Source organism: Cebidichthys violaceus, unplaced genomic scaffold, assembly GCF_023349555.1.
Source record: "Cebidichthys violaceus isolate CVI_PGR_0920_01 unplaced genomic scaffold, fCebVio1.0.p SCAF_7, whole genome shotgun sequence".
NCBI classification, from domain to species: Eukaryota; Metazoa; Chordata; class Actinopteri; order Perciformes; family Stichaeidae; genus Cebidichthys; species Cebidichthys violaceus.
The window spans coordinates 16,806,209-16,821,676 of NW_027176927.1; the positions used below are offsets into that span (position 1 = coordinate 16,806,209).

Here is a 15,468-nt window from a genome sequence, read left to right on the forward strand (position 1 = left end):
TCAAGAGCAAACTGTTGATACTCATGATAAGCTGCTGTTGGACTCACGCAAAAACTAATTACCACAAGCTGAACTGAACCGAGCAGGACTGAACTGAGTTCAGCTGCACCGGAGGATGCGTCTGCAGAGCGAGGACCGGTTCAGATCGAGCTGAGCAGAACAGAATAGAACTCACGGCTGGCAGAGTTTGATGAGGTCCTGGTCGGTGGTGGCAGGCGGCAGGCCTCTGATGTACAGGTTGGTCTTACTGAGCTGCTCCACTAGCCCTCCTCCATGACTTCCTCCTCCTCCACCTCCTCCTCCTCCTCCTCCTCCTCCTGTGGTGCCGGGGCTGGGCGGAGCCATGGGCGGAGGGGGAGGTGCATAGGACTGCTGCAGAGATAAAGAGAGAGGAAAAAAAAGGGAGGGGTCACTTCAGATCACAACATAATAAAGTGTGTCACAATAAAATATTTTTTCAATGCATGTCCTTGAGTTCTACCCATCAAACAACACAATCAACAGGAAGCACATGAACCTCAGGATTCAGGACGTGTGTAGTTAGCGGTTCTCATTCCGATCGATCTGCTTTAACACAGGCGCTTGTAGCGATAACGACGCCACGCTGCGCTGCATCTCACCAGGAACCTCTCCGGTTTCAGACAGCTTTTGATAATGATGCAACAAACACTCCTATTCAGTCATCGTCGTGACTGGAGCGACCTGCTGTAGACAGGAAGTGTCTGGAGCCATTTAGCAGCTTCGTTGGAGATGAAGAGGTTTACAGAGTGTCAGTGGACTGAGCGCTCTGAGCATGTGAGCTCAGCGCACAGTAAAAGCTGTATAAGCTGTTTTGACGGGTCTTTTAGTCTGAAGTGAAACTTAATATGTGATCACTTAACCTGTTTCCTACTGAAGGCAGACATCGATCAGAATACCTTTTTCTTTTTCCTACTTCACGGTCCTGTAAAAATGTCTGAAACCACACAACACTGCGTTGGACACATTCACTGTGCTTCAAATAGTTTCTGTCAGGCATCCCATTATGGGTGCACGGACCAGGCCAGCGAGTGTTTAATCCAGGCCCGGGACCTTTATCACCCCTAACTTACTCAAACCTTTCCTATCGGCCTCCACCGTCCAATTACACAGCTCGATGCTGACTAAATAGGAAGACCACTTCTGGCAGGGAAGAAGGGCAGTGCGAGGATTAATGAGTGTTTGGATGATGGGTTCAGAGTGCGCGCCCACTCAGGCCTGCCCGCCGCCTCAGACAAACTATTAGGTGAAGTTTGGAGGAAATAAACAAGCCCGGGGGCTCATATGACCACAGCGCTCAAATAACTGGGTCTGCCTCGTTGTTGTTTGCGCACACTGGCTCGACAAAAAAATCTGTTCTCAGCATTGGTCCCACTGCAGGCACTGTATGGATGGAACGTGTTCAGGAACCCGCTGCCGTTTGAAATGATCACAAGCCAGTGTTCACTGTGCGCCACGATGACGACAGAGAGACGGGGGACGAAAGCAGAGGGAAGGGAGAGAGACAGGTGAGACAGGAAGTGTGGGCGCTGTGATGTACACTGTGTTGTGTGTGTGTATTTGTATGTGTGTATGCAAATGCTAGAGAGCGTGTGTGAGCTTGTGTGTGTGTGTGTGTGTGTGTGTGTGTGTGTGTGTGTGTGTGTGTGAGAGCCGGTGTTTGTGATAATGACAGGTTGCTACCACACAGCAATGTGGAGCCTGAGCCAGCTCTGACATTAATCCATTACCTGTACTTCCCTCAACTGGCACACAATTCGTGACACACACACACACACACACACACACACACACACACACACACACACACACACACACACACACACACACACTGGCAGCTCAGACAGAGTGCGCTGACGGGATTCAAACACATGTACTGTACAGCAGAGACGCAGCAGTAAAAGGACACGGTGCCTGTGTGGAGGAGTGTCATTTACTGCGCAATGCCTTCCACTAACAGTCCAGAAGGTGCCTCTCCACTACCCTGGGTAATGCTTCATTTTAACGGCTGTGACAAATACAACTTCATATTGCAAGTGACTCCTAAAGCCCTTATATTTGCAGTGTGGTATCATCTCCCCACACTGTGTTCACTGAGGAAATGATGTGCTCAAATTGACTGGTTCAATTAAATTCCATCCTGTAATTAAGTCATTTATCAAGTCTACATTTTGGTTCCAGTTTTACAAATTTAGGATACGATGTGTTGCTTGCCTTCGTCATATATCAATGCAAATTGAATATCTTTGAGTTTTGAAGTATTGGTGCAAATTGAAGAGGCCGTCATAGGCTCTGTGGAAATGTGATTTCATAGATCAAACCATTAATACAAAAAACTGAAATGCTAACGTTAGCATGCTAGCGTGCACACAATGACGGCGCTAACATGCTGATGTTCACCATGATCACCATCGTAGTGAGCATGTTAACGTTTGCTTATTAGCACTAAACATAAAGTACAGCTGAGATTAAGGGAATGCCATTAGTTTTGAGGATATTTAATAAGTATGGAAAGTATATAAACAAAGTATTCCTGAGAATCAGCATAACATGGTCATCACATGAAGAAGGCTCATAAACAACTGTATTTCTTAAGGAAACTTAAGAAGGCAAAATTCCTGTGCCAAGTTCTTTGTCAACTTTTACAGAGGAGCAACAGAAAGCATCCTGACTGCAGACATTATACAAACTGACACAAGACAGGAGGGCTCTACAGCGAGCGATCCAAACCACCCAGAACATCGCTGGCACCCCTCCACAGAGCGTCGCTGATGTTGGTGAGAAGAGGAGCCTGTGAAGAGCTAAAGAGGTCATTATAAGACAAAGCCCACCCCAGCCACAACCTGTTCACCCGACCGCCGTGTGGAAAGAGACACAGAAGTGTCCGCCAGACTTCAAAGCATCTTCTTTCCTCCGGCTATGAAACTCCTAATTCATCCTCCAGTCTCCATATATAGTGTAGTTTGTTGTTGTTCGTTAGCAAATTGGGACCACAAACTAAATGTCGTTGTGCGACTCTGTCGTACGACGAATACAAACCTTGTAACCTTGTATTGGCTAAATAAAAATCAGACCTTATGATGGTGCTAGATGAAAAGTTAATGGATCCACAAAGGTTATTACAATTCATCCTGAGGGTAACATCAAGGTCTGTGCCAAAGTGAATGGAAATCCATTAAATAGTTTTTGAAACTTCTAATGAAAAAGTGTCACCCTGTGGATCATCAAAGTCATTAAAATGTACCCTCTTGAATGTGTGTGTACACAATTCCATCCAACAATAGTTGGATAATAATATTTTACCACCAGCCAAAAAACTGAGTCTAAAACGTCAGCACATCCCGAGAACTGAAATGTGTTAATATCATAACTGTAAAGAGTGACGAGCGAAACGTTGACTGATATCCTGAAGCTGCATTCTTATTGAAGACTGAGCAAAACATCCAAATTCCTCCAGAGGAGCTTCTCAGTGCCAACCAGTGCGTGATTTGTACCGAGAGGTGCGTGCAGACTTCTGTGATCATGATAATGGAAGCCTCGCCGCTTCAAAGCCTGAACTGTGTCGAGGGCTGTTCTGATACCAGCCTTTTAAACAACGGCTTTGTTTACCGACCACCTCCGAGAGATAACGCGGATACATGTTCGACGGGAAGAGTCGGACACAAATAAAAGACCGCCGAGCTGAACTCTGAAAGAGAAATATCACTGGAATACAAAGCTATAACATGCCGAGGATGAGACAGGTCGCAAACATGCCGGCACATTCACTACAGGCAGGAACACACTCGCTGTCACACAGCCTCATCTACCTACGTTCATTTCTTTCCCCCGGGATTTGGAGAAGAGAATAGGATGGGGTTCTTTCCACTCGCACAGACTGAGATGTCCAGGTATGCACAAAATGTACACAATCTGTCCCCTTCCTCTCACTCGCTGACACGACACACACACACACACACACACACACACACACACACACACACACACACACACACACACACACACCTGATCAAAGGCCTTGCCCAGAGAACCTCTTTTAGCCAATTTGTGCAGCTGTCAGAGCCGGGCCGATAGTGAGCTCTATATGTAATGTGTCAGAGACTGTGATAGGGAAATCCTTTGAAACAGTGAAATATCTCTCTCTCTCTCTCTCTCTCTCTCTCTCTCTCTCTCTCTCTCTCAAATTCCCCTCCACCGTCGCTCAATCTCTTGCTCCTTTCACCTCCATCCTTCCACTTCCCACATACTCGCTGTATATTTCTATCTCCCTCCCTTCTCTTCTTCCCTCCCAGTTCCTCTCTTTTATGGATTACCCTGCAGTCGAGAGTGTGTGGACTGAAGGCTGCCTCTCAGCTGGTATTGTTGACACACTTAGTACAGTGGAGCAGCTCGCGCGGTGGGGAAAAAGGCTCAGAGGCAGAGACACAAAGCAAACACAGTCACCGGGTCTTCGCAGATTTCATGCACGGCTGAGCCTGTGAGCAAACACGCCGCAGAACATCTCTGCACGGCGTCATGTATGTGCATGCTGCTGACTACCTAATGAGCGTGTATTTGTCTGGATGAATGCAAAGAGGGCTGAGGAAAACAATTTCAGTGACTTGTTGGCAAGTAAAAAAAAATAAATGTATAAAGCGCATCTCTTAATACACCTACGATGACAGTTAATGTTGTTTCTGTCTTTGATAGACCTCACTATTAATCACTCTCTATTTCTTTTAAACAACTGCCGTCTCTGGTCTCATCTTGCTACCTTTCAGTCAACGAGCTCGTTAGCTGGGTCACTAATGGGACAAAGCTCACGCCGTCTATTATGAGAACACAGTTGTACGATCATTTCCTGTCTCATAACTGCCAGCAAAACGTTCCTCTTTGGTGGAGCGGTTAATATCCAAAAAGAGGGTTAAAAAATAAGATGATGTTGCAACACCAGCTAATGAGCTACAATAGCTTTAATCGGATCTACGTTTCCTCAACACTGTCAAAATGGCTCGCTATCAATTTGACGCAAACAATTTGTGTGGCTTTGCGTCCATCTTAAATGCTGATGCGACCGGGCCTCTCCTCTACCTATTCTACTTACCTCTTATCTATTCCTTTACGCGCTTCCTTTCCTCTCTACACATCCCCTAGTTTATTCAGGGCTGGGTTAGAACACACACACACACACACACACACACTCAGATGTCTGCAACTGAACTCACATCCGTGCACACATCTATAGATAGCCCTCTTGTCCCTACGGAGTTCTCTACTTTCCAAACAATGAGCAGCTCCTGGAGAGCCCTGAACATGGCTTTCAACTAACCCTCATTCCCATGAACACACACACACACACACACACACACACACACACACACACACACACACACACACACACACACACACACACACCTCAGTTGCTTCCAGAGTTCCAGTAAAAGTACATTGACCTTGCTGAGGTTGATTTTCGTTCTTGCATACTGAGGCTTCGGGTGTGTCAGTGTGCTGCTGTTATATCCGTGCACATTTACCTTTGTTTGAGCTAGACAGAGCTGCAAAGATAAAGAGACCCACACCCATTACAGTAATGGTCAACAATGAGTCCATTCATCTGCTGCTGTAGCTGTAAAGCTTGTCTGTACATTTAACAAGGCCCATCTCTGGCAGTATATGCTCCTCCATGTGCATTTAATATGATGCGACGTAATCTTTCTCACTAATGCGGAGCCATTAACGAGGATCAAACAGAGCTGTATCCAGTGTGAGTCCATTACAGACGGAGGGATGGAAAGGCTCACTAAGTGATGGTAGGAAGGAAGGAGAGTAGAGGGAAAACAAGCTGCGCAGTCACCAGAGAGGAGTGAACTCTGGGTGAAAGGTAGAAATGAAGGGGTAGAGAGATGGTGAAAGAGGGACCGCTGAAGACGAGAGGTGAGAGAAAACGGCGACGGGGAAAGAGGATGGGATAACGGAGAGAGGAAAGAGGGGGGCATGGGAGCGCGGGTTTGCTCCGGCCTCTTCTGATGCTTCCTGAAACACAGAGGAAAGAATGCGGGCTATTTTTGGGTCCAGCGCTGAGATTCCCTCTTACTCTCTGTGCCTCTAAACACAGCAGCCGAAGGGTTTAAGGAAGAGCTTATGAATACATCGGAATGGAAACACGGCTCCCGATATATATATACACACCGTCCTCGTTTAGCGATTACATGAGCGGCTGAATTAAGCCTCGGCTGCTGCTTCTGTCGGAAACGTTGAAAAGACAACAAATCATCTTTTCAGGAATTCTACAGAAATATAACTTGATTGCCAAACCGTGGTGTCCAGGTCTTGTTGGACTGGGAGATGTGGCCTCAGGGTGTTGCGATTACCACGCAGAACATACATAATTTACATTATTAAAATAAAGGAGGGAAACATGGCGTATCTATGTTGGGGGAGACTGCAGCAAGTTCAGTTATTGCTGTGTACAGGTATAAATAGCCTTCTTGGAGACAAGCCTAATGATACCCGACACTGGACACAAGTGTCAAGTTGAGGAATGTGTAGGCTAGAGGTATAGCCTGTGATTAGCCTGGAGGGTAAATTAGACCTGAGAGTTATTTAATAAAATCATATTAAAGTCCAGTTGCAGGGGAAGCTTGGAATCCCGGGAAAAGAATTTGGGTTTAAGTTCGCTCTTACAAGAACAGCACTATTAACCAAGTGGCCAAGATGTGAGCTAATCACACAGTGTCTGCATGTTTCATTCATGTGAATCAAAGAGCTCTTTTCATGCCGGTTACAGTAACGTAGCTGAATAAATCTGAAGTTAAAATACATAGCAAATGTTTGTCACCGGACAACATACCGCGCCGACTGTATTTAACGAGGGTAACACTAGATTTAACCACACCCCCGAGCTAATACAGCCATAATTGTTGTAATTTAAGTCTGCTGAAGTTGTACAGGACACGGCAGACGCTCTGCAGAAATAAGTGGATATCGTGTTGTACCAGGGTGTCTGCAAGTTTCATCAGACTTCAGATGCTTGAAAGGTCAATCAGAATGGAGGAAAAAAAAAAAGATCACTTCAATTAGCAATGCAGAAAACGGACCAATCAGAATATTGTCTGCATGGCCTATTTTTTTTTCTTCTTCTCATCAGAAGAAGATTTCTACGGCTTTTAAAATGAAATTGAAGAAGTAGCGTAAAGTTCTTCTGGAAACAGGGTCTGTGTTCCTGCGGTGAAGCCACTCACACTAATGCTGATCTCTCGTCCTGCTGTCGAATGCCTTCTGCCTGTTCATCCGACCGCCATTACATTTCACGTGCTTCCTCTGTCTGTCCTTTCTCACCTCTCCCCCCGTTTTCCTCCGCCTCTCTAGAAGACAAGGTCGTCTAGGTTGCTTCCCAGTGGAACGCCATGTTCCAGTCCTCCACCTCTCTATCTCTCTTGTTAACATCGGCAACAAAAGCATCAACAACACTTGGACTGTCATAAACAAGTTGCACAAACATCCCAGGGGGACGTGGAGTTTGGGCCTGGCGCTGGCTGACCTGGTGGGAGATAAGGAGATGATGGAAGGGCCGCGGTGACGCTGCTGAACTCTCAGTGAATTCCTGTGGCTGTGTTTTGGAGAAGGTCAGAGCGAGGGGGGGGTGCAGGGCTATGTGTGAGTTTACAGAAGAGCTGTTTAACTTGAGACTGATTTGAATCTGAGCTGCACGGCTATTGTTCTTGGGGTCAAGGCTGTGTGCGAGTGTTTGTGTGTGGTTGTGGGAAAAAACAACACACTAAAATGAGGTTGTGCAAAAGACTGTGTCTATATTTGGGTATATTCCGTATTTGTGTGGATGAGTTGTGGGTATGTGATATACCTGGCTGAGACAGTGCTTCCAAAAAAGCCATAACAGTGCAGAACAGTGCACAGTAGTAGGTTCCAGTGTTTCATCAGTTCAAATGTCCGTACTGGGATCATGGCCTCGGATTTTGCCAATGCACACGAGTCATATACTGAACATACGGTACGTACTGTGCAAGTGTTGGCTCAGATTGGAGTCCTCGCGAAGCTATTTTCTTGCATACGTGTTGCCTTTGCTGTCTGAAGTGGGGGATATTCCCCCCCCTAAAAAATAACATATGCTACATTTTTAATTGCATGACCTCTAGCATGCAAGTTACAAAAAGGGTGGGAAAAATGCATAGTGAAGAGGAGCTTTGCACAAAGCTCTTTTATTATGTATATTTATGCAAATGATTCATTAGTTTATTCAAGAAAAGTCTCTCTGGCTCCTCCTCTTGTTGCCCCCTGGTCAGTGGTTCCACCCTGCAGTGTGTGCGTGACGAGCGGCAGCAGACGGGCTTCCTGATTGGTTTCATTCAGAACCACATGAAAGTAAGGAGGCTTCATTGTTCTTTAGTGACTCCCCTCAAAGTTTAAACTGAAGCAATGTTAAACGGTGAGCTTCAACTGCAGCAGCAGTTCTCCGTCATCGCTAATGAACTCCTTATAGCTGTACTATATATTCCTAGCTGCCGCTTATCATCCAGCGGCGCTTATATCCCGCTTAATGTTATTGTCTTCTCCTTGCATATTAATAATATCTTCCTGCCCTCACATGTCCCCCACCTCTTCGCTGTTTCCGGTCAAACATTTTTGCTCTCCTCCTCCTCCTCCAACATAACTTCATCTCCTCGTCTTTTGTCTTCGACTCTCTACTCTTCTCCATTCCTCGGCTGCCGACAGCCTCTGCCCTTTCTTCTTTTCCTGGTCCATCATCTCTTTTCCTCTCGTCTCATCTCTTCTATGTACCCCCCCCCCCCCCACCTCTCCTCCAACGCCGTGCAGGAGATTAAAATATGAGGAAACAATCAAGCTCTGGCTGATTTGCATATGAACAGGGGGCCGACGGGCAACTGCAGAGATGACAACAGAGCCCTGGAACTCCACCGCGGAGCTTCTTCTTTTTTTTTTTTTTTTAATCCCAGGAATGACTTTTTAGCGTATTTTGTCGAACGAGACAGAGCAATCCTCTGCAGTCCTTTCAGGCAGTCAAATTACCATCAGAATGAGAGGGCACACGAATAAGACAGAATGCTTATATAGCGTCAGGTCAAAGAATGGAGACTATAGAATAAGTGTGCAGACAGAATACTGTTTCTCCACGGCAACAATGAGAAGCTGAAGAGATAGGAACAGCCGTGTGTGTGTGTGTGTGTGTGTGTGTGTGTGTGTGTGTGTGTGTGTGTGTGCGCGCTCCTCTTCTTACAGCAGCAATGACAAACTGAAAAGATAGCAACTAGCAGGTGTGTGTGTGTGTGCAATTGCACTGCATGTTTAGTGGGGTCTACTCTCATTAGCATTCAATTAAAATGTCTTTAAAAGCACAGTCACAGGTCGAGGTATACACCGTCGCCTATTATGAGGACATACAAGGCAACAGGGAAGGTGACCGCAACGTATCGCACTACAGGAGGCAGCTAAGACATCATGTCAGGAGTTGGTGATTAGATTGTGCCGTGAAAGTCTATTGCAGAGGTGGAAGTTGTGGAAAAGCACAGTAGGTAGCAGTCGATAGTAGCTAATATAGCTAAGCGCTAATGTCAGCGTGCTAACATGCTCACAACGGCAGTACGAATCTCAGAACATGTAGCAGATATAATGGTATTCACAACATGCAACGTATTTTATAATTAGCACTAAACATGAAATAGAGCAACAGCTGACACATACAAAATAATTTCTGTAAAAATGTTGTGACTTGCCTCCAAACATTTACACGGCTAGAAATTAGCGAGCAAACTGGAGAAAAACGACGAGCTTTTGTTGAAAACAAAACATAAAAATAACAGAGAAGTATGAACCTCCAGCCTTCCTGGGAAGCATTCAATTGTCGTCCATTATTGAGCCGAGAATTAGGAAAGTTATAAACACGCATGCATCTCAATTGTAGGCTGTGTGTTGGCGCTCAACAACAGGACACAGCTGGATGTATTCTATCAACACAATCTATGCTAATGGGAGTCATATGAAAAACGCTGTAAACAAGGACTCCTTGTTTCTCACTGAGCTGTGGAAGCAAACAGAGACATGTGATGCTGCAGTGGGCGTCTGCGCACACTCAACCCGTGATCCCGCATGGGTACTTCAGGGGTTACCGGTAATTTCACTTGTTAAGTGAAGCAATGTTGCGGCGTCAATGCACCACTACAGTCTCGTCTAATGTAGTAACAAGGTTCAATACGCCTCTCTCCTCCACATCGACCAGGTCTGATTCAAACACACTTATCTTCACCTCGTCTGCTCCCGGGGTCACTGACAATTCATTATTACTGAAGCATCCTTCCCTCACTGTGTCACCCTCTCCTTCCTGTTTCTCTCTCTGCTCTAATTAAATTCCTTCATCAGATCTGAGAGGAGCAAATATTCAGGGGAGCAGAGAAGAAGAGGGAGGGGCGGGGGGATGATGGAGGCAGGGAGGAAAAGATCAGAGTGTAAGAACACATCGAGTGGAATCCAAGCCCGCTGACTGAGATCAGATGATGAACTGAGGATGTCTGGGTAAAAGAGGCAGAGCTCAGTCGATCATTAGCTTCTTTATTCCTCAGGTTGAAGATTAGACAGAAACGTCTAAGACAAATGTGGAAGAGATAAATACATAACACAGCTCGACTAGACGTGATTGACGTGACACGAGCAGTGGGGGGGCCGGATCAGTTTCCAGCCCGGTCACAACTTAAAACCCGACCATTCCAATAAAAAAACAGATATAATATATATATCATTACCTTGTCAGAAACCCTTGTCAAACCATTACATGCACCAAAGAAAACCGATCATACACATTTACATTACATTACAGTCATTTAGCAGACGCTTTTATCCAAAGCGACTTACAATTCCGTATCTATCTACACACCGTAGACGCAGCTACGGGAGACATTTTGGGGTTAAGTGTCTTGCTCAAGGACACATTGACATGAGACTAGTGGAGCAGGAGCCTCATATCTGCATCCAATAAGAGATAAAATAAGATAACATAAACTATCGCAACCAAGAGAGCGGTGAGACAACCGGGTGAGACAACCGGGTGAACGACGTCAAGATCAGTGACGTCTAGGTCCGTAGGGACTCCCCTCTGCCTCGATGAAAAGACTCAATAATGTCAGTTGATGGCATAACGAAGTTGACTGAATGTTGTGTCTGTGTTTCTGACCATAAAATGATATCTATTTGGTGATATTGCTTTCACAATATTTCTAAAAACCGGGCAAATGTTGACATAAGCGGACTAAATGTCCTCTTCTAGCCCAACGCAACAACCAGCACTGGAGACGAGTAAGGCCCTGCTGATTTTACACTCTTCTTTCAGAAATGTCCCCACACTGCAACTACTACTGCAATGAAAACTCACCATTTATATTCCGTGCACCGTGTTCCAACAGCATGTTAATAGAGTCAACTGCCAAAACAAATTGCATCTGGATTATGACGAGCCACTGGACCAACACGACATCGTGAGGGACGGCGTGCCGTTTTCCACAGGAAATTCTATTTGCTGGAATACTAAATGACAGCGTGAAGTAACCCCGGTGTTAAATACATCCAAACCATTTCAACTCCTCCTCCTCGTTGGTCCCTGTGAGAGATGACACAGATAACGTTCATAACTCAGAATTCAGTATCGAACAATTCATCAAATTTAGAAAAGAGACACGGTTCGCCCATTTAGAAAACAATCGACGAATTCACCGATCATTACAAAGACAGTTTGTGTGCTCGGATTGATTTAAAGGCCTGATCAAATTACCTGGAAAAGGTTAAAAGTATCCATTACTGGCTAACATGCTTTTACTATTGAACAAAGAGGGAATAAGGGGAAACAGCTGCAGAGAGCAACAATCAAGCCCAACTGTATCCTGGAGGCATTAATATACCAAAGTATCCAGCGAGGGAAAACAACACATCTAGAAGACAAACATCCCAGTGAACAGACACGATGAAACACATCTCTATATGTGCCGTTGCTTTTCTTTAGCCTATAGTGACAAGATGGAAGTTTACATTTTAAAATGCAATTTTAGGGACAAACAAAATATGGCACCTGCTTTTTTTTTTAATTTGCCCATAATCTTTTAGAGGTTGTGAGGGACGCTGGTAAATAGCAAAAACAAAAGCGAAGGCAAAGAAAGAGAAGATGCTGTGAGGGAAGGAAGGCCGGTTTGACGCAAGGAAAGGAAGGTCGGAGAGGAGAGGAGACTAGCAGAGGAGGGAGGAAAGGCCACCAGAGAGGTCACTTCTGCTGTTAATAATTTATCCTTTAAAAACCAGTCTGAGGCTTTAATTGGTGCTGTGGCTTAATCCTGAAGCGCGCACACACACACACACACACACACACACACACACACACACACACACACACACACACACACACACACACACACACACACACACACGCACACACACACACACACACACACACACACACACACACACACACACACCTTGGGGAGCCTCTTAGCAGCTGTGCTCCAGCTAAATTGGCTGCAGTGTAGTGGCGGCAGCGTCGCGTTCCCTCCAGGTATAACGCAGTCAGCCAAAACAGCAATAGGCTCGCCTGACAGCCCTGTCTCATGAATGTGGGCGTGACACTTCTCAGCCTGCGTCCTGTCTCACGCTCGCCGTCACGCTTTCCAAAACAAATCTCACGGCGAATCAAAGCGACGCGACGTTAGTCCCCTCGTATGACTGTTAGCTACATGAACACCGGGCTCACTCCGGCTGTAATCTGCGTTTAGCCGAGGAAGACGTCCGACGCAGGATTAAAGTCAGTCATTGATTTAAGGCCTGACTTTGCATAGAGGATACAGACAGGTTGTGAATCAAGGCTTTACTATTGTTGGAAATATCAGGGAATAAGGAGTCATTATTGTCATGTAATAGCCTCATAAAAGCAAATTTGTTCTTATTTTGATTACAGTAAGAGGCTGTTTATTCACCGTAGCTGTGCCAATATGAGCGAAGCCCTTTACTAAAATTAAAGTCTGCACAGTTTATCAGGCATCAATGAGGACATTTAGAATGTCTTTTTTTTTTTTTTTTAAATAGTTAACTGGCATCCTGTTCATCAAACACCACCAGTGTGAACACAACGCTGTCCGGGGTGTGACTTTGTGTGCAGATGGCTCCAGTTGTGTCGTAAAGCAACCAGAAGTCGGCGAATTGTGTTGGAGGATTGTTCTGCTGGCGAACCCTGGAAGATGGGTTAGGGCGTTCAACATGCATCTCTCCCTACGTCGCCCTCACTGAACAGCGTCCAGCTGAAGGCGCTCTGGCAGCATCATATCTGTGCCTGAAGGCTGATGAGCACGTTTCCCGCCCACCGTATCCTCACACATCAGCGCCGCTGGTGAGATAAGCGCTTCGTCCCGCAGCCGATCCAAAGGGAAGCCCTGCAATCTGGATCATATCGCAGCTCATGCCCCAATACTCTGCCTTCATTTAAAAGTGAGACGTTCTGTCCAGATATGACACCTATCTTTTACAGGAATGAGTCTTTTTTGCTCCGTCAACAAAATTGAGGCAAAATCAGCTCTTGTCAGATCTGAATAATGATTATATTGCCCGTCCGATCCACTCTACTATGAGTCTGTATCATGGCAGCTGATGTCATGTTAAATCTATGATCCAAACAATCATCCCTCTTTTTATTTACAGTATTGTGTGACCGTATGTGGTTATAGCGGTTACCCCCAAACCCTGACCTCAGTCTGTATTATTGTGATTTCATTTCCATCTTGATAATTAGATTTCCAATGTGAGATAAGACAAAAAAACAACAACTAGTCCAAGAGTTGTTGCAGTCCAAAATCACCCAGACAGCGAGGTTATCAGCTAGACCCCGGCACCATGAGAATACACAGCGTCCCCCAAATCCTATTGTACCATGAAATGTCACAGCACATTAGCTACAAGAGGGATTACCCTTCCTTGAAAGTAAAAGAGGGAGGGAGGCAGCTATTGACTGGAGATAGAGAAACAGAGGGAGGAGAGGGTGATACACTGGGAGCCTATGGGAATGAACACATGCTGGTGCATACAGGTTAGTGTGGGGTGAATACAAACGAGTTGATTCTCTGTAATCTGTAACTGCATTTGTATCCTTGCTAACTTTTACACACACACACACACACACACACACACACACACACACACACACACACACACACACACTTTCCTTCTCTCTCCTGTTCCTCTTCTTCCATCCCTTCCTCTCCTCTCCTCTTTGGTGCCACTGGTCATGATAATCTCTAGATCTTGATTTGGCTATGCATATGAATTATGTAGCCCCCCCCCCCCCACACACACACACACACACACACACACACACAGCAGCTTATCTATGGCTGGGAAGTTGAGCTCGGTTGGCAGACTGAGACCAACAGCTTGTGGCTGTACTTTGGAAGAAAGCAAGAGTCTGCCTCCGTTGCTTCGTCTTGTTTTGCCTCTCCACTTTTGTCAGCCCCGTTTCCCTTCTGTCTGGGTTTGACACTCAATCTGTAATTCAGCCGGCCTCCCTGCCTCTGGTCCAGATTGCATGTTTCGAAATCTGCGTGACCGTCTTTCAGCTTTCCGAACAACACGATGTCTTGTCTGACTACAACATCGCTCACGTTATCTATCGAGTGTATCATTTCATCATTTTACTTTTTTACACTATTGCATCCTAGAAGGTGAATAAGCTTCCTTGGGCACGAAAACCATAAGCAATAATAAAACGTGATGGATTAAGAATCGTAGCGCCCGAGCAATAAAGCTCCGATGATATACGTCTCAGAAATAAGTCAAAGGAGTAATTGCTGAGAGCAATTAAAGTGAACACTGAGGAGAATATATGATCCAGGACGGGAAAGTGACATATGGATTTGAGAAAGCAAAATGTTTTCAGTGTACATCAGGGAGCGACTCTCCCTCTGTATACACCAGGGAGTGAAACCACTCTACTCTTACGAGCTTATTCACATGTTCCCCTGCCCCCCTTTCTTCTCCTCTCTGCCTTATCGGTGCCTTAGTCCCCCCTAACTCTGATCCTCTCCTTTATTTCCTCTGCGTCTCCTCTGCGTCTCCTCTGCTGGTGTGCTTTGACTTCTTTGACCGAGCATCCTCTGTGGAGGCACAGACCACCAGACACCTCCACCAGACTGTAACCAACACCACCTGGGCCTGCTCCACTTAGGCCTGCAGCTTAACTCGTATTCACTAAGACACTAAGTGAGGGAGATCGGTGTCATTACGTTCCGTCCATTATGCTGTGATGTGGACTCATATTCTTCTGTGTAGCGTGCGCCGCTGTGCCCACTGCAGTGCGTCTGTGAGGGCTACACAGCTGCACGCACCTCAGTGCTTCCATGGTATTCTCTGTTGTATGTTCCTCTATCACTTCCTTGTTTTTCAAGTACCTGCCACTCAACCTGCGCTTGCACAACA

The 15,468-nt window shown here is 45.7% G+C and overlaps 1 protein-coding gene across 1 annotated transcript in view; it reads right to left on the reverse strand.

Annotated features, from left to right (window-relative positions):
- The window catches only part of LOC137890842 (RNA-binding motif, single-stranded-interacting protein 3-like), a 106,369-nt gene that overhangs the window by 74,901 nt on the left and 16,000 nt on the right, over positions 1-15,468 (reverse strand). The window contains exon 2 of the mRNA XM_068735107.1: positions 176-372. Within this exon, the coding sequence (XP_068591208.1) occupies positions 176-372 (197 nt within the window). The remainder of the gene's footprint in view (positions 1-175; positions 373-15,468) is intronic.